Source organism: Eleginops maclovinus, chromosome 21 (genome assembly GCF_036324505.1).
Source record: "Eleginops maclovinus isolate JMC-PN-2008 ecotype Puerto Natales chromosome 21, JC_Emac_rtc_rv5, whole genome shotgun sequence".
NCBI classification, from domain to species: domain Eukaryota; kingdom Metazoa; phylum Chordata; class Actinopteri; order Perciformes; family Eleginopidae; genus Eleginops; species Eleginops maclovinus.
In genome coordinates this window covers 11873130-11895380 of record NC_086369.1, presented here as the reverse complement: position 1 = coordinate 11895380, position 22251 = coordinate 11873130, and the positions used below count along the sequence as shown (strand labels likewise).

The following is a 22251-nucleotide window of genomic DNA, read 5'->3' as shown; positions in this document are numbered from 1 at the left end:
ACATGCCACCATGCTCACCGCCTTATCGCCCGCCTGCAGAGCGGCCCAGGCAGCATAAAACGAGGCCATGTCTTATATTTCTTTATAGAGGTATTTAACAATTCATTCTCCCGAGTTTTAATAGTGTCTGCCCTCTGCCTGGATATCTCCCCCCCCGTACCCCACCACCACCCTTCCCCGCCTGCCGCCAAGCACGAGCCTTTTGAAAATGGATATCTATTCATTTAGTGGAAGCGTTGCCTCTGGGGGCTTTTTAGATTCTCAAAAAGCCAGACTCCTTGCGGCGAGACAGATTTCCCTCTGTTTGTTCTCCATATGACACGCAGTATCACTCTCAGTCATGAATCTTCAGCTTCTTCTCTCTGTCCTCCAGATCAGAATCCCAAGAGGAAAAACGAAACAAGATGTAGCGATGCTTGTACTTCTCTTTTAGAGGTTGCTCTGTTATTTTATTGACGGAAAGTGATGGCGTTGTGCCGTGTGATGACAAAGTTCAGTCCAGAGAAGTTGAACATTTTAGAGTGCTGTGAAACAATCCAGCACCTCGCCTCTAACTATATCCAACCTTTTCCCGTGTGATGGCCAGATGGCCCTGCAGCCCGCTGAACAGATTTCTCTCAGTGTGTGTGTGTGTGTCAAACGCTTTGCCTGAACAGCGGGGTCTTGTCAGTCAGATCAGGCACCTGGGCAGCACTGTGCCGTCGTCATAAGGAAAGGTCTTTCCTTTTCAAAGCTCATGCTTGATGTCAGTGAGCAAAAAAAACAAAGACAGATAAAGGAGCGCAAGAGAGAGGGAGCAATTGATCTGTCTTTGCCACAGATCGTCCTAGCTTTTCCCCCCGTTGCAGCTGATATGGGACGTTGCACCACAGGTTTGCAACAGCAAAGCAGAGCTCAAGCGGGAATTCCTCATTAGGCTTGAAAAGGTTGAAACCAAGATGACAGGGCCTGGTGTATGTGGTAAGGATCATAGTCATGGATGAGCTACCACAAGAATGATAGCCCTGACTATAAACCAAGGACACTACTTCCCGGTGATGATGCTAAACATAGAAGCGGATCGTTATTTCCATCCTATTCTCCACTTGGGACCATAATCAATCCCCATGGCCCAGTTCCTCCTAACTGTAAAATCTAGACCACATGCAGCTTGCGATATAGAATAAGGTTTGTAGCCATGCTAGCAGCGTAGCTCTATCAGTGGGTCTGCTCAAGACTAGGATATCTCATCAACTTTTTAATTATGTCTGTGAAATCTTTTGCAGACATTCCTGCTCCCCAGAGGATGAAGTTTGCTGACTTCGGCAATCCCTTGACTTTTCCTTTGACCTGCAAGTCGAAACATTCACATATTTTTAACTACATTGAAACAAATTTTGGTGCGGACTTTCATGTACCCACATTATCTTTATGTGGGGGACATTGATCATTTTGTTATCAAGATGCTTATAATTAAATACCGTAAATCAATTATAGGAGATGCTTAACGGAGAATTTCAAACCAAATGAGATATTAAATGTCCACAATTTTGCAGTGGTCTTTAAATATCTTGAAATACAAATTGTCACTGAGTATCTTGACATTTTGGCAAAAAACAATGAGACATTTTGAAACACAATTCAAACAAAATCTTACACAACTAAAACAAAATTGTGAAACAGAAACTTTGGTCACAGCTAACTTCATATGTCCTCTGATTGGTCACATCTGCTGAAAGCCACAAACGCTCTTAAGCCTAAATCCAAACATTAAATTGGAAAATGAATCCCGAATGTTTAAGCCAAAACGAACCGAGCCACTGAATCATAACCACCAACCGCAGATGTTATGCGCGACTGACTCTAAAACTCATTATCAGTCTAAATTCTCTTCATCTGATCAAACAAGCACCGCCTGTTATGAAAACATCAAAGCTATCAGGGCCTGGCCCATGCCCATGTTTGGTGTGGATGTAACCTGCAGACCATGCTTGCCAGGTCTGCAGATACCCTTCACCAACCCCCCCCCGCATGGTTTTCCATGTGGTTTACCTCTGTGGTGTGTATCTGCAGTGTTTTTCCACTTAGCCGTCACCGATCTGGCTGCATTTGAGTATGGAGTGTCAGAAATTAGACTTCTGTACAGCAAACAGAAGTATTTAGATCCTATTCTTTAGTAGGCAACGTATGCAACCGTAAAAATAATACTCACATGCAAATAAATCCTGCATTTATAATCCAATTGAGTAAAAGTATGATCATCAAAATATAACAAAGGATTCATAAACATAATAAAATGTGTTATAATACTGCTGTCTGACATTTGACACCCTGTTCAAACATGTAGTGTTTAATTAAATTACATTAAGCAACAATTCCTTGAGCATTCCCTTAGAAATGAGAAATGCAATTATCTTGCGTTATGTTTTACTGTTCCAAAAGCCACTACACACATTATCAATGGTGTGATGAGTAAGTACAAGGCTGCGCTATACTTCTAGGTATACTACGCTTTTTCGGCTTTACTTGACAGTTGGATATTTAAAAGTGACAAACATCCTATTCCTGATTCTGTCTGTAAAATATGCACAGAGCACAGGAGATGTCAGAGAGCAAGAGGAGAAAAAAAAAAGGGTGACAGCGAGTGGAGAGCATCTGAGTCGTTTCGGTGTAAATCCCCTCTGATTAACCTCCGTGGTGCAGATAAAAGCAGCGATATGCCTGAAACGACTTAATAATGTCAGGCACAGTGTAAAACACACACCAGCGGCTTTATATATTATGCACCAAGGGCCGGTAGAGGGACTCCTGCGAAAAGATAACATGACCTACCCCCGAGAGAGATGGAGAGAAAGAGGTTAGATGGAGAGAGGGAGAGGGGAGGAACAGCCAGGCGCTGAAAAAAAAAAAAAGAGTAGGGATGGAGACACGGTAGAAAATGAGGGGGTCAGCGAGGAGGATTTAACAAGTCTATCATCTACAGTATGTAGTTGACTAAGGGAGGATGTAGGAGGAGGAGGAGGAGGCCACTCCAGAGGCCCCTGAGGGCTGTTCACACACCTCCCATTAATCTGCACATGATTCAGCGAAGAGAGCGAGAGAGAGTAAAGTGATGGAGAGGGGAACCTGTGCTGTGAGTATCGTTCAGGGGAGAAATGTTAGAAACAAATATCACACAGGGACGTATGAAAGTCCTGCACATCAGTAATGATTCAAGCCTCGTCATGATATTAAAGAGATGTGTTAGCAACTTTAAAAGAGACAAGCTTCCCACTAAGTGCTAATAAACGGCAAAAAGATTCACAGTAAATAGTCAACAGTTATGAATACTGGGGGATTTCCTCTGTGACTCACTTCTGGGTTGATTACTTTACGATGTTTATTGCTGATAAGATCTGATCTGTTTGCTTCAGTTTCCCTTGCATGAATCAGTACTTAGAAAAATGTGCAGCAGCTACTTAAGGCAGGTTTTATATCCAGTAAACAAAGCACAAGCAGGGTTTTTGAAGTTATGCATGTGGGATAAAATAAACATACGTACTATATTTACGCTACGGCGAAGGGTTTTGAAACATTTCTGAGGACGGCAGGATCTAGCATCACCTTTTATGCCATGAGAGAGCGTGCCATTCAAATGGCTCCTTTGGAGCGATGCGATTGCTCCCTCTAAAGGTTGGCCGATTGTGACGGCCTCCGCCCAGAAGAGGCGGCCGCGCCTCCATCTCTGCTGCTCTTGAGATACCGGCATGGCCCTTTTGGCGGGCCCGACCCTGGCAATCAGCGAGACTTCCGAAAACCCTGCCGCCAACCTTTGAACGCTTCCTAGGAACGTCTGTTGCCAAACGCCGTTTCCCTCTCAGCGCAGAGATTAGAGACGTAGACGAGGGGAAACACTGGTGCTTTCAGATGCTTTCCTGTGTTTGTCAAGCAATGGCTGTAACATATTGTACTGTCAAGGGAACAATGTGCTGCTAATACCAGACCAAAGTCACTAATGATGCCAAACTCAATGTGATACACTCACAATACAGACTGAAGTTTACCTTACAGTTGTTTTCAAAATAACAGTGGGAAATAATTCATCACAGTATCTTAAATCTCCTGGCTGACATATGTGTCTCCAAGAGAAATGAGTACTGAATCTTTTGGACGTTTTCAGTTGGATGTTTTCGCAGCGTGGTGAGTCCATTTGCTTGTGAAGGGGTCATTTATCCAGCGGCCTTCCCTCCGCTGGTGAGTAAGTGTGGAGCGGACTCCGTGTCATGTCTGTGGGTGCGGCTGTGGCCAAAAGGCCCTACAGCCAGCCATACATCATCAGATATTGATACGGTTCCACCACAGCGTCATGGCTGACATTTGATTCATAGCCCTGGGTGCTCTTTTTGAATTTCTAACAGTCAACGAGGGATCACGGGAAAATGCCAATGTTGTGTTTGTTTGCGGCGCCTCAATGACATGCGGGAGAATGGTAAGAATAATGGAGGCGGTTGGGACAGGTAACCTAATCTTGAGCTAACGGCCCTTTGGTGTGCGCCTGTAGTCATGGAGGCAAAATGTTATAAAATATGAGATTGTATAAATTCTTATTTAGATTTAAGTTGTGTTAATCGCTTAGATTAACTGCTTTGAATCCTGACCCTGGTTTAGGCATTGTGGTTTTCAATTGTTAGTTAACTGCCAAGTTTTGTCTTTATTGAAGTAAATCTGGAGTTGTGCCCATATTCTCTAATGCTACCAAACCAACTCCAGGATCATTTAAATGTTTGCTTGCTCTACCAACTTTATCTTTACTCAATGCCTTTTTCACAATATCCAAATCCATACTGCACATGTGCAACTTGAAACAGAGATGAAGTGAGATGGCACACTCCTGAGCTACTTCCACAGTATCATCAGCTCCGGAAAAAAACCCCAATGTGTTTAATTATATTTTACAGCTAGATTCACTGCGAGCCAGTGTGAGATTATATGATCACTGTTATGTGAAATCACATCACCTATTTCACCAAATGTTTTCAGCTGGCAATATGAGGCTTTCTCAAAAATCTGTGATGTGTTGATCCGACAGACAGTTGCTATAAGTTTACACATGCCCTCAGGAGAAAACAGCTCTGATGAATGAGGATATTAGCAAACATCTTCTGACAGAAGAGGCTTAAACAGAGCCCGATCCCTCTCACCGCCAACCGCTGCGCACACACACACACACAGCCGGCGCGACACAATATAATATGCACTACACAGCCCGCGGATGAAATGAATGCAAATAACCGCGTGAGAAAGGCTTTTGAGCGTGCCAAAGAAATCAGTCTGCGGCCCCTGCTCTTTTAACATTTACTAAAAATCCATCACGTGGCGTTTGCAGAGTAAGCACGACGCCAGAGAGACTGTAACTAATGCACATGGCTTCTTTTGTCACCTTTTTCTTTTCCTTTCCGCCGAACCTTTCAAGTGCACACGCATACTTCATAAGCTCCTGCAGCAGGCCAGCAGAGAGAGCAGGAGAGGCATGACAATAGACTGAAAGGAGAGTCAATATCGTAAAAGAAAGGCAAAGAACACTGAAGGTCTGAACCTATCGTGTGTGTATGTGCCTTCAGTTTGTACTTTAAAGTCCTTTTGAACAGCACCCCTGCTCACTGCTGTCAGACTTTTAAAATAAATGTGTGTCAAGCTATTAAGCATTGTACAGGATATTTAACAAGCTGTTTTCTTTCTTTTTTCCTTCAGTTATGTGTGAGAATGAGGTGGATAATGTCAGAAAAAGAAACAATTGAGTGGTTCACCTTAAGAAAGGGAGATCATCGTCTCGCCACCTCCACAATCTGTGGACGCATCGTCCTTAAGCGCTTCAATAACAGTACTGAGAGAAGGTGCTGAATGTCAGCTCTTGTGTGAAGTAGCTGCCACATCTAGACAAGCCAAAGCTGTAAAAGTGTTTCTATCAGAGCGGAAGATGCTTGACATTAGGGTTGTTGTAGAAAACGGAGAGAAAGCAAGTGGAAGAAAGGGACAAAAGGAGAAGAGGGTTGTGCATACATACAAGCCTATGGATGAGAGCGCAGCCCATGCACACTGTATAGGTATGTGTGTGTTCGCTCATGCATAACTGAAGGAGTGCCACCTGATTATGGCCGAAAGGATGGGAGATTCAGTAAAATGACAAGAGGTAATTCAGCATGTCACAATGCTCAACGCTGAAATTTCACACAGCACTAAGAAGAAAAAAAAACTGCGGTTAAAATGACACAGAAGATTAAACCTCAACGAATAACGCATGAGAGGAAGATCTAATCTGTTAAAACCCTGCAGCTCCAAAACGAATCCTAATGTACTGTAGTTAAACTATTACTTTTAGGTATGCAAATGGGTTATTTAGTTTAACATTACCGTATAGACCTTTATTATTTTTATAAATTCTGCGATTATCTTTGCATTTGAAGTGGAGTCAAATTGTGTAGCAACGTACGAGAGTCAAACAAGAAACGGGAAGTGTGAAATCCAGTAATGCTGTTTGTATCTCATTGATATTATCTCAGATCCGAGCTGGATTAAGTTACTGCTAACGCTAACATTGCTAAATCCCATTAATAGCATCCGACCTGGAAATATTGTGAAGCAGTCGCAGGAACAGAAGTTATTGAATCATTATGCATCTGCAAAACAAAACACTGTTATTTTCTTGCAGGTTTTTAGCAGTGGATGGGTTTTAAATATTACACAGAGCAATAGAAGAGGAAGGGGTGGACAGTTAGATTGAAGCTTCAAACTATGCTTGCTGTTACCACAGTAACCGTGGTGTTGCCAAATCGATCTGAGCTGAAATGTTAAGAATTACAGCGAGTTATATTTTTCCATTTCACCGTCATATCCTATACTGTTATATACCTCTATATTGCATGTGAACCTGTTACGTAACACGCTGGCCTGTTTTGAGTGGACTTTGGTTCAGCTTCTTATGTGCATAAGACACTCCTTGTCGACCTATATGTGTCTTGTCAACAACCGGGGTGTTTCATTTCTCCATCAACAAGAACACGGTGAGCTCATCATCAGGCACAGGAGAGTGCAACACAGTGCTTGAAATTCAGCCAGGTTGCAGAGGCGGGAAAAAGGGCAGCGGGAATGGATTTGTTATGTACCTGCTGACGTACAACCAGGTGCTGAGCAATGGTGGAAATGTTTTAAAAGTCAGAGCATGTGCATTCTGCACTTAAAGTGAAAGTTATATGCGACTGTGAGGACATCTCCACCTTTGCTATTAGTAATTCATCACTTTTTACCAGATGTGATGGAAGTACAATGAACTGGGTCAAACTTTTCTTAGTCTAAAAGCTTAAAAGTCACCAGGACGGAAATCTTCTCCTTTCAGCCTCTGACTAAAGCATATGATAACTATTCATGCTGTGAGCCGTGGAATGTTCTTTCCCAATTTCCAAATAATACAATCTGTTGAAGCTTTATCACTCGCTCTGTGAAGCCAATCGAATGTCTAATCACCACATCTACCCAGAAGACTTTTTTCTAAAGTTCACGCTGCTGAGATATCTTGAAGCTGTGTATAGGAGCCACCTCTGTGATGGTTTGATTTATTGGTACAAATTTACTAAGGCCGGGATTTGCTCCAGCCTCCAGAATGGCTCTTATTTGATCTGCTAAGTGCTTTGCGCAGGGACGCGCCGTCGGGTGAAGATATTATGACTCGTGGCAGCCCTGCCTGTCATCTGTATGCAGAGTTCAGCACTTCCTGTATTGGAGGGAAAGATGTGCCTTCAAAAGGTCGCCGCAGAAACATCGCTCTGTGACAATGACAACGGAGACGGTATTAACAGGCGGCTTCGGGGCCCGCCTCTCAAATTAAGAGGTGACGGCAGTGACCCGAATCAGCAATTCAGCTGTTCTGGAAGCGATTGTTGCAGCAAAAAGAAAATGAAAATAAGGAGTTCAGTTAGGGTTCAGCTGCATGTATTTTGAGCATTCAGACTCCTCTAATTTGGCAAGGGGAACTCGGGCAGGGAGGAATGCTGCTACACTGAGTGAATACTATGAAATATTGCACCCATTTCCCTGCAGGTTTATACACACACGCCTTATCACATTTACAAAATATGTGAGGAAACTAACACGGGGGGTGAAAACCATCATGTAAACATTATGCGTTCCATATATGACCTCTGTGTTTCCTCTTATTGCCCGGTGGGATAACATGAAAATACATGAAGACGTAGAAAGGGGCTCCATCCATAACCCAGCGGACAGTGGTTCCAGGCGCAGGCCTTAACTAGCTGCCTGTTGTATACTCATGGGCAGGCAGGTTGAAATATGAGGGCTGTGGACATGAGGTCTTCCCAGAATGCTAAACTCTCTCCCCCCCCTCTCTCCCCCGCAGTGCCCTGCAACCAATCTGACGCCTAATTAATCCTGAAGGTCTTTTGTTCCGCTGAGATTTTCCTCTCTTTCCCCCCACTGCACTCCATCCATCCTCACCTCCCTCAGTCCCCCCCCAGCCTGCCTCTCATCTTTCCCCCTGCCAGCTTGTCCCCGCCCCCTCTTCTCAACCACACACCTATGCACACTTTCTCGCTCATATATACACCTCATCCCAGCCTCTCTCATTTTGTTCCCCCCCGGGGAGGCATGGTGCAGCCCCAGAGAGCAGGACAGAGTTAACAGATGTTTTGCTTTTCCTTTTTTTTCCATCCACAGGGTAATTTAGTCGAGACACAAATGTACGACTGTTACATGTATTCCCAGTATTCACTAATTATGATCATATGGGACATTTCCATGGTTTTCACTATGCAGGAATGCAACAATGTGGATACAGATGACACACTAAAGCATCAGTATAAGGAAAAGATGTGAACAGCATCGCTATATGGCTCAAAGGAAAAACCCACTCTTTTTCGGTAGAGAACCCCCCCTCCGGTGTGAACATGCACAAAAGCCTATATAAGACCCTACAGAATAGGGAAAACCCAATACGGTTCTATATGGCCCCTTTAAGACTGGAAACAAGTGGCTGGAACTACAACAAACATTTCTTGGCATAGGCAAACAGTAATCTTTTCTGTATTGTCGGTAAATACTTTGTTTTGACACTGAGAAACAACGTGAAACTACTTTGTATCAAAACGCAAACCAAAATTGATGCCAAGGTGAATATGTTAACATAACAGCCGTACGAAAACACACACCGTGGCTGATTCCATCCGGAGCATATCAGCAACACATGCCATGTTGCCTGAGCTATGGAGGCGAGGGGAGGAAACCCTCGGGGAAACATCGACAGAGGTTTGACGGCCCTGTGGGGCCCTGTCATCAGCCAGGCATGTGAGTGTGTGGACAGGGACAGTTACTGGCGAGGGATTTGTGTGTGAGTGTGAGTGTGTGTGCGTGTGTGTGTGTGTGTGTGTGTAGGACTGATATTTTCAACATTTGTTTTGGGGGTTTGATATGGTTTCATGGCCAACTATTTTCTTGTTGTGAAAATGTAATTTTAGCAGCTAAGATGTCTATAATATTCAGTAAGACTTAAAACATCAAGGCCATTTTTTAACTAGTTGCAAGATGAGCATTTAATTACCCAACTTTGGAGCAGGAGGAACAGAATTGAGGAAGTACATCAGGAACTAAATAATATCTGTGGCGTATTTGAAAAATACAACAAGTGCTCTTGAACTGGAGCTTTTACACACAAGCTAACTTCTTAGAGTAGTTATTTTCTTCGGATATACTTTTTAATGCATGCCTAAATGAAAATAAATGCACAGGCAGAAGGGAGACCTGAAACTCCAATGAGCTGCTGAGGGTTCGATGGTTATTGCTTGAAGTTAGGCCAACCATGATGTCGATGCTAGCCTTGACAAATTTAGCTCTGATTTCCCGTATCTAAAAATGCTAGCCCTAGAGAGGGGACCTTTTTTGTGTAACTACTAATATCATACACAAAATAAATGTAGTCGCCGGCCCCTCGGTTGGTCCCCTGGGAAAGGTCCTTTGGTGGAAAAGCCCTATGAAAGACTTTGAGTCCGACTGCCAAGAGAGATACTGAGATATCAGACACTATGTCTCAGTTGATTCTGATATGATCAATATTATGCAGTTGATGGCATATTTATGGCTTAATTCTTTTACCACACTGTCATCCCTCTTTCCTGCTCTGTGTGTGAAATGTCAGTTCTTATATCCCAGGAATAAATATCGTTTTGACAGCTTTCTTATCCCTGACAAGAGCACAGTATACAGAGCACGTTAAACACAAGTACTCGTGTAAAATAGCTGTAGATAAAACAGCAAATCGTGAGCTGGTTGGGGCATGTGTGTTAAGTTTTACAACAGCACTTCGGTGCCCCATCTGTTCCTTTGAGTACGTCAGCGCGATGGCTTCATGAACAATCTGATCCCGCAGATGTGATGCGTGCTGATTTGGGCGTGTGCACGTCTCCATTCTGCGTGTATGACAGCACGGTCCATTGCTCCAGGCTGGAAGGTCATTTAAAGGCCAGACATCCAGACCTCTCCTCTCCCCCTCCTCCCTCCCCTTCCCCTCTCTCCTGCCTGAGAGCCAGAGATAAACCTACACATGCCAGCCACACAGGACCAATAGTCATGATTTATCGGAAGCCATTTGGTACCTGAACGCCTATGAAATTGTAATGAACTTGATTATGCTTTTAATGAAGTGTGAGAGGTTCTTCAGAAACGATTATAGCCTTGCTCCGGCTCACAGCTAGAGGCTATGGAGGGGAAAGGAGGGGGGAGAAACGAGGGGAATTGAGGACTGTCACAAACGATGAAGACTTTGTGGGATGGTGTAGGTCGCGCAGAGGTGCAGACAGGAGTGCCACGCTTCTTTGGAATAGATTACAGGGGCGTTCACTGTATATCGGAGGTGACGTGACCCGACCAACCCCATTTCCTTTCCTCCATGCCAAGGGATTTTCCCTCAAAGCTGCATGCTGACGCGGTACATTAGACTCAACAGCCTGCAGTCTCATAGGTCATATTTTGCATACATATTAGACAGTGGAGGATGATTCTAACCTTTCCATGTACAGGGTGATCCCATTCAGACCGGGGAACATTATTGTTCAGTAATTTCACACACAAACCTCCGCTCCCCCAAGCTGCTTCTTCTTTAAATACCACATGAGGAGATAAGTGGCTGCTGAAAGGGCAGACTGTCCAGACACAAACAGTGGCTTTTGGCTCACATTATTATTGTGCTCTAAGTGACAAATTGTAATGAGATACTTTGTGGACGCACAGAAAGGAATTCCCTGCTCGCTCTCATTTACCAAAGGTCAAGAGTTCGAGATAACAGCAACTCCTGCCAGTGTTACTTAAAATATAATCACATTTATTACAAACAGGATTTTATGTGCATATTTTGGCACTTTTTCAGCTACAATAATATTTCAATATTGAGTTCTGGGCTGCCACTCAATTATCCAGATATCCCAGTAAAACCAGATGAAAAACAGGTAAAGAATGATCTTCATTTATTTTTATGAATATTAATTTCAAAGAAGCAAATCTAGTTTTTGATGCAGCCCTATTCTGCTCATTTTCAGGTTCCTATTTGTATTTTGTGTCTCTAATGTGACATGTCTCCATGCTTGAATGTTCAAAAAGCTCTTTATTTGTTTCATACTGCCTGTGCTGCAGCACCTCTTTTCACCCTCTGTCTGAAACCAGAGCCCAGTCTGCTCTGATTGGTTAGCTGGCCAGCTCTGTTGTTATTGGTCAACAGCTTAGAGATGTCCCGCCCCTTAACCTATAATGTACAATGTGTTTGCCTTGTGTTTCCTTCAGACTGAAGGCAGAAGAATAATTGAACAATGTAAGACACCAATCTAGAAATATTACAAATCAAGACGTGTTTTGTTTCGCTGTGTTGGCAGAAACTGTTGCATGCAGATGTGCGTGTGTTTGCGCCGCACCACTTTATAGTGACAACCCCATCTGATCCTGTGGGTAAAGTTTGCTGTCACTTAGTGTGTATCTGTCGCCATCGCTGTCCACATGCCGAGACTGTAACACTATCTGCAAGGACTCCGAAGCTGTTCATCAACTCCTCTCTAATGTGTTGTTCACACCTTCTCCCTCTCTTCCTCTCCAGCTCTCCGACTCGCCGTATTTCTATCTAAGACAGGGCGCTCGGATGGGCCATCGCTGTCACTAATTTGTTGTGGCAATATTAATTAATGATCAGCCTGTCACAGCTGTTTATATTGAGACAGATTAGAAGTGGGAGAGATTAGACAAAGAAAACAATCTGCGAGGGGCTCAGCGGCTGACAGGGGTCACCTTCACGTGTCTGAAATCATATTCAATTTGCAGAGGCGGAGGCAGGGAAATTACTGCTCTTGACCGTTCTGTATCCCTCTCTATCTGCAATGGTTCACATTAGTAGATAACTAAATCAATTTTGAACCGCAAAAAACTAAAAAGACAATTTACAGTCGTATTTGATCTCAGCTGAAATTATGACACATTAAAAGACTTGGTCTTGCTTTGGAAGACGAGGAATACGCTGGCTTTTCCATGCTTTCTCTCCTCCATTAACCCTAATTTTCCCTCTGTTCTGCCACGAAATGCACTTCCCTATTCAAATGGATCTTAATCCGAGGTGGCAGAGCGCGTCCTGACCACTGACCTCCGTACTGTGCTCCCGCGCGGACCTGCTGACTCTGAGCCTTTACCGCCACACACGAGTCTCAGGCTCAGTTGACTTGGCAACGACGCAGTGCATTGTGACGGGGCGGGGAGATTAAGTGGCCAATCAAGGCCTGAGCAGTGGTGTAATCATTCCACTTGGTAAAATGGATGTCGGGATTAGGCACTTTCTCACTTCACTGTGCTGGCTTTAATAGGGCAAAGACATTTTCCGGTAACTAAAGAGCGGCGGGTCCGATTAAAGAACAGCTTCTTACCGACTGATTAATAATAAACTCTAAAAGTTATGTTTGGAGGCCGATTAAACCTTAATGTCAGGGTCTGTACAAAGACATTAGGAGAAGATGGGGGGTCAGAAAAGGTTTAGAGTATTGCATATTTTATCATGGTGGAAGGGTATGCAGTTTTCAGGTATATCACATCACATGCTCCATGGCTTCACTGTGATAACTGGACTCAAACCATACTGTACATTCTATATTTACTCTATTGATACTATTGATATTTTATAATGTAAAGATAAGTACAAAAACAAATTACTAATATATGTATACATAACTAATACCATTTTAAATGATACTATGGCGAAGCAATCCTGCCTCCTAGAAATACAACAACAAAGATGCATCTGAATACATACATTAGAGTAATGAGGAATGGCCATGATTAACATCTTGACACATCAGTCAAATGGTCACTAACTACATAAACAACATGTGATGAAATACTATGGGCTATATTACATACTGCTACACTATAATAGTTTATATGTTTATGTTTAGACACTAACTCATTGTAGCCTAAACATACAGACAGGACTCAGAATGGATATGAAAAATTAAAGTCAGTGTAAGGTGAGACATCTCTGCAGAATACATTCCCATTTGATTTCCCTGGATAAATAAAAGGTTAAATGAAGAAATTAAATAAATAAAGTCCTTGCTGGAAGATGAATAGCTATGTAATGTCAAGCAGGCTGTGGCCCGATGCCTCATTTCTGATATGATTGTTAAAAGTGGATTCCCATAGACATGAGCGTGGGAGGGAGGGAGGAAAGTATAGGCTATATGACTGCAGGATAGAGTCTGTGTGGATGTGCACTAGTATGCTTGTCTTGTCACTCCTGCTGTGTTATTCCTTAGTATGTATTTGAGGCAGAATACAGCACCATGCAGTTCCCATGAGTTTAAATATTTCATTGGGGAGATGAATTCTGGAGCTAGCAGCGTTGCTGTTCGACTCAGACAAAGCTGCTCCTAATTCTTATATTCCACTGTGTTGAGTTAATGCACTACCTCCATATTACAGTCCTGGCTCCCAATACCTACTATTACTTTCCTCCATCAACATATTCAGGCCTCATTCTCTGCTTTCTTACTTTTAAATTAAGGAGGTAGTACTCGAGCCGATATTGCATTAAACTGATAACAAACAAAAAGAAATATCCATAATTTTTCAAAGAATGACAAATTTCTTTACACAAAAAAGGGTCAGCAGAGGGGTTGATGCTAAATTGTGTGTGGGGCCATTAACATCTTCTCTACAAAGCTTTTATCTGCAACAGGTACCGCCAGAGGGAAGAGAGGGTGAAGAAGGCGGCACACATCGTTTGGCATACCACCATAACGTTTGCATTACCCACAGGCTACAGCTGGCACCCACCCCCACATTTAAACTTCACATCTGCAGTAGTCAACCACTGCCCATGCAATCAGTGCTTGGCAGGAAGATTGGCTCGCATGCAAACGTAGAAAGAGGGTTTTTGAGCTCCAGGGTTTTTTAAGTCCCATTACGCAATTGTTCAGACATGTAACCCCTCGTACCCGCCAACACATGGCGGATCACATGTGTATTTCCACATGCATGCATATTGTGCACTTTTGTCCTTTCCCAATGAAAAATAAAACGCCTCTCCAGCCTGGCAGACGGCACGGCTGACTTTCAAGAAATTCCACAAGCGAGTGCTTACTGGAACTAAACGGGTGCAGCAAATCCTCTTAAAATCCTTTTAGATACCGTGGCAGCAGGGAGAAAAAGAAAAAGTTTCTCCTAGGCAAATGTGCAGGTTTGTTAGGTTGATGTCGCGCTCTGGGGAAGGACACTCTTGCCAGTTTATTTCTTCAAGGCTGGAGAGGAATGTTGATACGACACATACCCTACAGGATGCGCAGAAGCACACTATGGTGGCGTGTGAGTTCACAGAAGGCTTCAAGGAGAGACAAACAACACTTTGAAATTGTACAGCCTCATTTTACCATTTGGGAATATGGGTTGGACACATTTCTTAGTTATATTAGGAAAGAATAGGGAAAATGTACAGTTTCATGTTCAGCTGACCTGGAAAGCATGGATTTGAGGTTCTACTCTGTGCAAACAATAGTTAACAACTCAAACCAGTGTCTATCTACTCAGCAGTTTTACTTTAGATGAAATTCTTCAGCTGAAATTAAGTTTTAAATGACTGTCAACAAGTGCCAGCATATCCAGCCTCTATGTCTTTAGGCTCTCCAATTTCATCAAGTTTCTCAAAACTAGTTTCCTGGCTCTGATTGCTATTTACATATTTGGGTAAATGAGCATGGGATTGGGCTCGGTGGTTTGTTTGACGATTTGCTCTTTGCTTTCCTATCTCCTTTGGGCAACAGAATGAATTAATGTTTGTAGACACTGTGATGCCACACATGAGGAAACAGGAGATCTTGCAAAATTACAAAACTCTCCCAATTACAGCTCTACAAACACATAAAAACTGAGGAAAAGCTCATTTGGGTGGCGATGCAGATGTTTCTTGTGTCAGAGGCACAAGGACAATAATGAGCTTCATTTACATGCTTTCCTATTTCAATAGACCAACACACAGATAATGTTTATTCAAGACGGGGCGTTGCAGAACACACTAAGAAAAAAATGAACCTTCAACACATGCTCACATAATTATGGTCTGTAATATACTGTACGCTCTATCTTTTGAGGCAAATGCCAGCTTGCTCACACAAATCTTTAACATCACTGCCACCATTTCTCCTTCCCTCCCCTCTCTTTTAAGCTCCTATCTCCTTTCCTCCTTAATTACTTGTTAGAAGGTGTTTGGCTTTTCGCTGCACGCCTGCTGTTTTGGTCATTACAGGCCGCTGTAGGAAGTGAAGTAGCTGCCAAAGAAGCTTAGCATAAGACAGGCGCTGGGGAGGTGTCTGTACTCACCTGGGGTAAATGAGGGCAGCTCTTCCTGCTGGCTTTGATGCCTGTCGTCCCCTCAGGGGCCGTCCTGATGTTGAAGAGGGTCTGAAGAGCACACTGGGCCGCCTGGGTCTTGGCCATCTTCTTGCTGCGCCCGCAGCCCTCGAATATCCGCCCATCCACACGCACAGCCATCACAAAGCTACGCAGCCGCTTGCCTTCTGCTCGCTCAGAAAGGCAGGCGTAGCGCAGACCCGGCCGGAGCTCGTTGAGCATCGCTACGGGGCTCTTAGGGGCCTCTTGCTCTGGAACAATCCCACCTAGCCTCTGCTGAGCCTGCACCATCAGGTCCAAGGTGTGTCGAAGCAACCGTCCGTGTCTCAGTAGCTCACTCGATAGAAGCTCGCTCTCTGCTTCTGAGTTGCAGAGCGAGAGGCCATCGGAGCACGCCGAAGACTCAAATTCCTTGAAGAGCGTCTCAGGGAAGTCCGCCTGATCTGAGGTGAAGTCAGCCGAAGGGTTTGAAATGTTTCCCATGGCCAGGTGGGCCTGAGGAGCGTTAGGAAACTGGATGAAGGACTTGAGGGCCAGCTCTGCAGCCCTCATCTTAGCTTTCTTCTTTGTCGGACCCGTGCCTTCGAAAGTCAGCCCGTTCACCTCCACAGCGATGCAGAAGACGGGGGCATGGACCGGGCCTGTCTGAGACACCATGCGGTACTGTAGGCCCGGCTTCAGCTCATTGAGCTGCACCAAAGCATTTTTGGGTGCTTCAGACCAGGACAGTTTCTTGTAGATGAGGCGGAGTTGACACATGTGTCCGTTGTTGTCCTCCTCCAGCGGCCGTTTCCTCTTCAGACCGGAGCTCCCACTTCTCGCTGAGTCGGAGCAGAAAATCGACTGGCACTCTGCCGATCCTATGGAGCGATCCTCTAGGTTACCAATGTTGCGGTTTTCCTTCACCTCGGCACTGCTGGTACCTGCAGTTAAAAGAGAAAATGTTAAAGTGAGAACATAGACAAATAAAGAAAAGCAGTCATAACTGTGTGACACACATTTATCCTGGCAGAACAAAATGAATCAAGGAAAATCTCCCGGGCAAGATTGAGCCACTCGATACACAATGAAATGGTAATGAACAAATCTACAATCATCTCCATGAGCCGAGCGTACTTCATACCACAGGGCGCTATCACGTTTAAGTGTTTTAAAATTCAAACACAAATCCCCTAAAAATGGCGATGTTATCTGTCAAATCATTCTGTAATCTGCCTCCAAATTGGTTCTGAATCTGTGTTGCAAGTGAGAAACATTGGTCCCTGTGGCCAATGCAAAGCACCAATCCTATTTGTAATGGCTGTTGGGATCACATCGAGTGGCAGACATTCCAAGAAAGGATGAAATGTCTGTAGCCCGGTTTATTTCACACAGCTGTGATACGCTCTTCAAACCTAGTTACGGGGAAGTGGCGGCGTATTGCATTTCTGATGGGAAATGAACAAAAATAGGCTGTTCAGATCTTGTCACAGGAATGTTAATGTTGGGATGGGAGACTGGGATCAAGTGCTGACATTCAGTCAGGGGCTGAGGCAGATTGTAGATGATAGTGTGCGCAGGCGTGGATGTTCCTGTCTAATGGCTTATTTATCACAAACACTCAAATCTAATATAGAATAGCTCCAGATAATACAGATTTTAACACACACGCTGACATCCGTGCTTAATCAAATAGCCTATTTCCCAAATAATTAATTACGTGGGTGACAGAGAGATCATCTCAATATTAGGCCTGCTGCTGAGGGAGTTAGTGCGGCACGCTGACAGGGAGGAAGAAGAGAGGCGGCAGCTTACTTAAACTGTCCTCGTCCTCTGTGCTGCTGGTCCCAGGGCTTATGTACTTGAAGGGAGCGATCAATGCTGACAGCATACTGACTTTTTCTGGAGGAGAGACAAGAGAGACACAGAGTCAACAAGAGGGCAGCGGCGAAGATGTTTTGATAGTTTTATTGATTGAAGCGCAGATCAGCGTGGGCCCAACACGGGGACAGAGGCGGAGTATGCACACACAAGGCCTCTGTCTGTTGTCTGTGCATAGACAACCACAATGCAAACATGAGGAAGCTAACAAACACTCACAACACATACATGGAACAAAACCCAAGTGCATTCATATGTCATATTCACCTAAATCTCTGTACTGGACACTGCTAACCAGTCATAAATTGTGAATGTCATCTGATGTCACCTGTTTAAAGCGAGGTGCATGCAACTCCAATTATGACCATGTTCATGTTGGGCAGCCCCTATAATAACAGATCTGCAACTCCCTCACATAACCAAATCATCTGTGCAGAACATCAATAATGATCAGGGTCCCAGAACAAATGTATTTTCCGTTTGTCAAGAGGTGTAAATCAGAGATGAATCGGCCTTTAAACTCCAGAAGTCTGAGCCCCGCTGAAGGCTGCCTGTTCTGCTAAATTTGTCTTCAAAAAGGTTTTACCAAAAAGTCAAACGAGGAATATTCCATTGCGTATCTTCAATTCCTGCTGTTGCAAAACATTAATCAAATTTAGCAGAGTGTGTAGCGGTAATGGATAATATTGAATGAACAGCTGTCAATGACAGTGCTTTACAGTGAAGAAAAAGAAATAGCAATGATTTAACATAAAGTTAGATGCTAATTAGTGTCATACTAGTGATAAGTCATTAGCCACAGAGATATTATAGCCTAGAGCAGTGGTGGAGCGGGTAGACAGTTTGTGATTCATTTGATAGTTAAGGACCACTGAGAAAGTTCTTGTTAGACTATGAATGTGTTTTATCCTTCATATTAGGTTTTTGTTTGAACAGAATTTGTTCAGGCACTTTAAATCTTCCACAAACACACACACACACACACACACACACACACACACACACACACACACACACACACACACACACACACACACACACACACACACACACACACACACACACACACACACACACACACACACACACACACACACACACACACACACACACACACACACACACACACACACACTTCATGCTTGGTGATAAACTTCCTCTCTTTATCAGTGCTAACTTGTCAACGGTGGCTTTCTCCTGCTCTCCCTGGGGCCTGCTGCTGTCCAGGTGTGCGTGTTGTTTACAGTATGAAGCCCTATTAGGGCCATCGCTTGGTCTGGTGCACTCCATGCAGCGCTGAACAGAATTGACAGACCAGTCTGGCTCCTTAATTACACCCCCTCTCTCATCCTAACACCAGCTGATGATCAATAAAAGGGAGCGGGGTAAGAGAGAGGCAACATGAGGTGGATAGACGTAACGGGAGGTGATGGAGGGAGGAAAAAGCAAGGGGAAGAAAATGAGGAGCTTATGTAGGAGGGTGGAAGGTTTAAGGGTGAGCCAGAGGTCAAGACACCCTCCGAGTTCCCTGGCTATTCCACCACAATCACGGAGCAGAACTCAGGCCTGAAGCAGCAGCACTTTCAGCGATTAAAATGCTGCATAAACGGAGGGCACATTACAGTGCAATAAACATGTTTTGATAAGAGTGCAAGGTTGTGAATGAGCTCCTGGTGCTCTCCCTTTCCTCACAGCACTAGAGGCACTCAATGAGTCACTCCGACACACATGGATACGCTCTAAACACTGATGCTGGAGCAGTGCGGGTCCTCGTGGGCCAACATCACGATACAAGCATTTCCATTCTGACCTAATTACGGACTAAAGCCCAACACAAGCAGCAATTTGGGCCTAAATGACTCCCTCGGCCAACAGGGTCATTATCCAGACCATTTTCAAATCAGTTTATATTGTTTTTGAAGCCCCTGAAGCCCTATTTACAGTACAAAAACATGGCTGGGGGTGTGTTTACAAAGTGGCAAAATTAGAGGTGTTGGTAGGGCTAATTCTTAGTACAGCATGTCTTAACTCATTCTTGCATTTGTATCTAAAATGTAATGCTGCGTGAAAGACAAATGTTCACATCAAGCATGAAATTGCAGGCAATTAACACACAGGAGTCTAAACTTCCACACTGAGGACTGATATGCCTGTGGTGTGTCCTGATGATCCTGTTTTTGCTAAACCAGCCACTCAACAGCTTCTGCCAAAGGCCGCCCTGGGCATTGAGACACTTAAGCTTCATGCGACTTGATGCACACGGTATAATATATCATGAGTATAAGCACTTTTCTCCTTAGATAATAAAGTGAAGCTGGTTACACTTTAACCTACAGGTTACACACGAGAAGTTCGTCATTTTAAAAGATTCGACCTTAATCCTGCTCATCCAAGTCAGACCTACAAAAGCCATTTTTTACAATACTATTCAACATGAAGCAGTCTTGTTTTACATCCACCACAAATGAGATAGTTCATCATTAAAGTGTTTTGATAATAAGTCTTCAATGGGTTTAGTTGGCCATTGCCTTTTAAGCTATACAATTAAAATGTGCTACTGTATGTACCACCCTTTTTAGATGTGGCACCCCGCTTTGCCTTTTCCTATTAGAATTAGTTAGCCGGTCTCAAAAAATGAATCACAGGTTCAGTGTAAGAGGACAAAAGTAGGTCCCAAAATGTAGGCAGAAACATGTATGCCTGTTCTATAGCATTAACCTCCTTTAAACTCAACAATAATACAAAACCAATTCCATGCACTATGATCAATGCCTGCTGCCATGCTGGACACATCACTGGGTTACATGAAAGCCTGTATAGACCCTTTTATTATGTATGTTTAGATTGCAAGTTCACAGTCAGAATAGAGTGTATAAAGCACTTCAGGTCTGCTTCATTTCAAAGAAACAGAATCATAATGCGTCTCTATTTCAATAGACCGCAGTTCAATTCAAATGCGGCAGGAAGTCGCTATTGAGTAGAAAATATCATCATGGTTACAAAAACTCTGATGCTGAATCAACTGTGCAGTGTGGTTAAGAGGTCATACTCCAAATGCCACCTCTGAGTGTTTTTTGATAGGTTTATGAAGTGGCGGCACAAACACACTCCGCTCTGATTTATGAGTGAGCGGTGTATAACGTCAGAGGCGGTTTGTGTTAGTAGTTTACAGTATGTAGTGTGATTGATTTTCCCAAGAAGATACAGCATACTTTCAGTCTTTTAAATAACATAATTCAGCGCAGGAGCTCACACCGTCTGATGCCGTAGGATAATCATAGAACGTTTTTTTTTGTGAAACTCCAAGAAAAGATTTTACAGTGTAAACATTATAGTTGTATTGAGAGTAATCAGCACATGAGCGATCCTAAATAACACCAATGACTTTAATAAGGACATTTCCAGGAAAGTATTATGTAAATTGATTCTATTTATAGGTTTAATTCAGAGGTTCTAAGAATTAATTAATTCCATTGGTTTAATTGTTTGCTCGGCATTAGATAACTTACCTTTTGCCATGTATAGCTGAACTACTGTGCAATGACCACATGTCTTTGTAGGTGACTAATTATTAATTGGAATTAACTTAATGTACCAGCTTAAAAACAGTCTCTGTGCTTTCCTATAAGGATTACCAAACTAGGTCGAATTGTTAGGAAAAAGAAAACCTGAAAAAGATAAAACCTTTGAAACCAGATGAGGAAAAGTATTACAATTTCTTTGTACAACAATTCCATGATCTGAACTTTTAGGAGAACAGCACTGGTATTGGTTTATACTGCCCTAAGGAGGTTGTGTTTTCAGTTGCTTTGTTTGTTAGCAGTAATGGAAAACTACTGGCCCCATTTTCATAAAAATTGGTGGAAGGTTTCCATATTGGCCAAGGAAGAACACATTACATTTTGGAGTGTACACAAATCACGGGGGGGGGGGGGACACATATCATTTTTCACAATGTGAATGGACTTAGTGCTCTCCAGTGTACTGTTAGTAATTATTTTTTCAGGGTTTATTTGATGAATTTGTTGTGTTACGATCCTAAAAAATTAGCCCACTCCGGTGACCTTGGGTGACATGGACAAACGAGGTTAATTTACAATCTTCCCCGTTATTGCCTCACTTCAGAGCTGCCAGGGAAATGTACCACCAATCACCGGCGCTGATGTGGACATTGTTACCTCACATGCCCTTCACGGTACCTGTCACCATCCCTTCTTATTCAGCGGCCAGCCGAATGGATGAGATAATGCATGCCAATAGTTTCCGCCTGCTACGTCCTTCCCATACTGCACCAGGGCACAGTGAGGAGACCACGCTCATTTGTTTCCAGCGCACAAAGGCACAGAGGCAGCAGAGAGCCAGGTTAGATAGGGAGAGGCTTGGCAGACGGCCATACACTCCTGATAGTGACAACGCTGGTGATGGTGTCAATTCACAATGAGCTGGAGAAGAGGCTCTCTCTTTCTCTCCCTGCACTTCCTGTATCAGTTCTGAGGAGAG

The 22251-nt window shown here is 43.6% G+C and overlaps 1 protein-coding gene across 1 annotated transcript in view; it reads right to left on the bottom strand.

The window, feature by feature from the left end:
* The window catches only part of adarb2 (adenosine deaminase RNA specific B2 (inactive)), a 135002-nt gene that overhangs the window by 29155 nt on the left and 83596 nt on the right, over positions 1-22251 (bottom strand). The window contains exons 2-3 of the mRNA XM_063912288.1: positions 17686-17772; positions 15862-16814 (exon numbers count right to left, since the gene is read on the bottom strand). Of these exons, the coding sequence (XP_063768358.1) occupies positions 15862-16814; positions 17686-17772 (1040 nt within the window). The remainder of the gene's footprint in view (positions 1-15861; positions 16815-17685; positions 17773-22251) is intronic.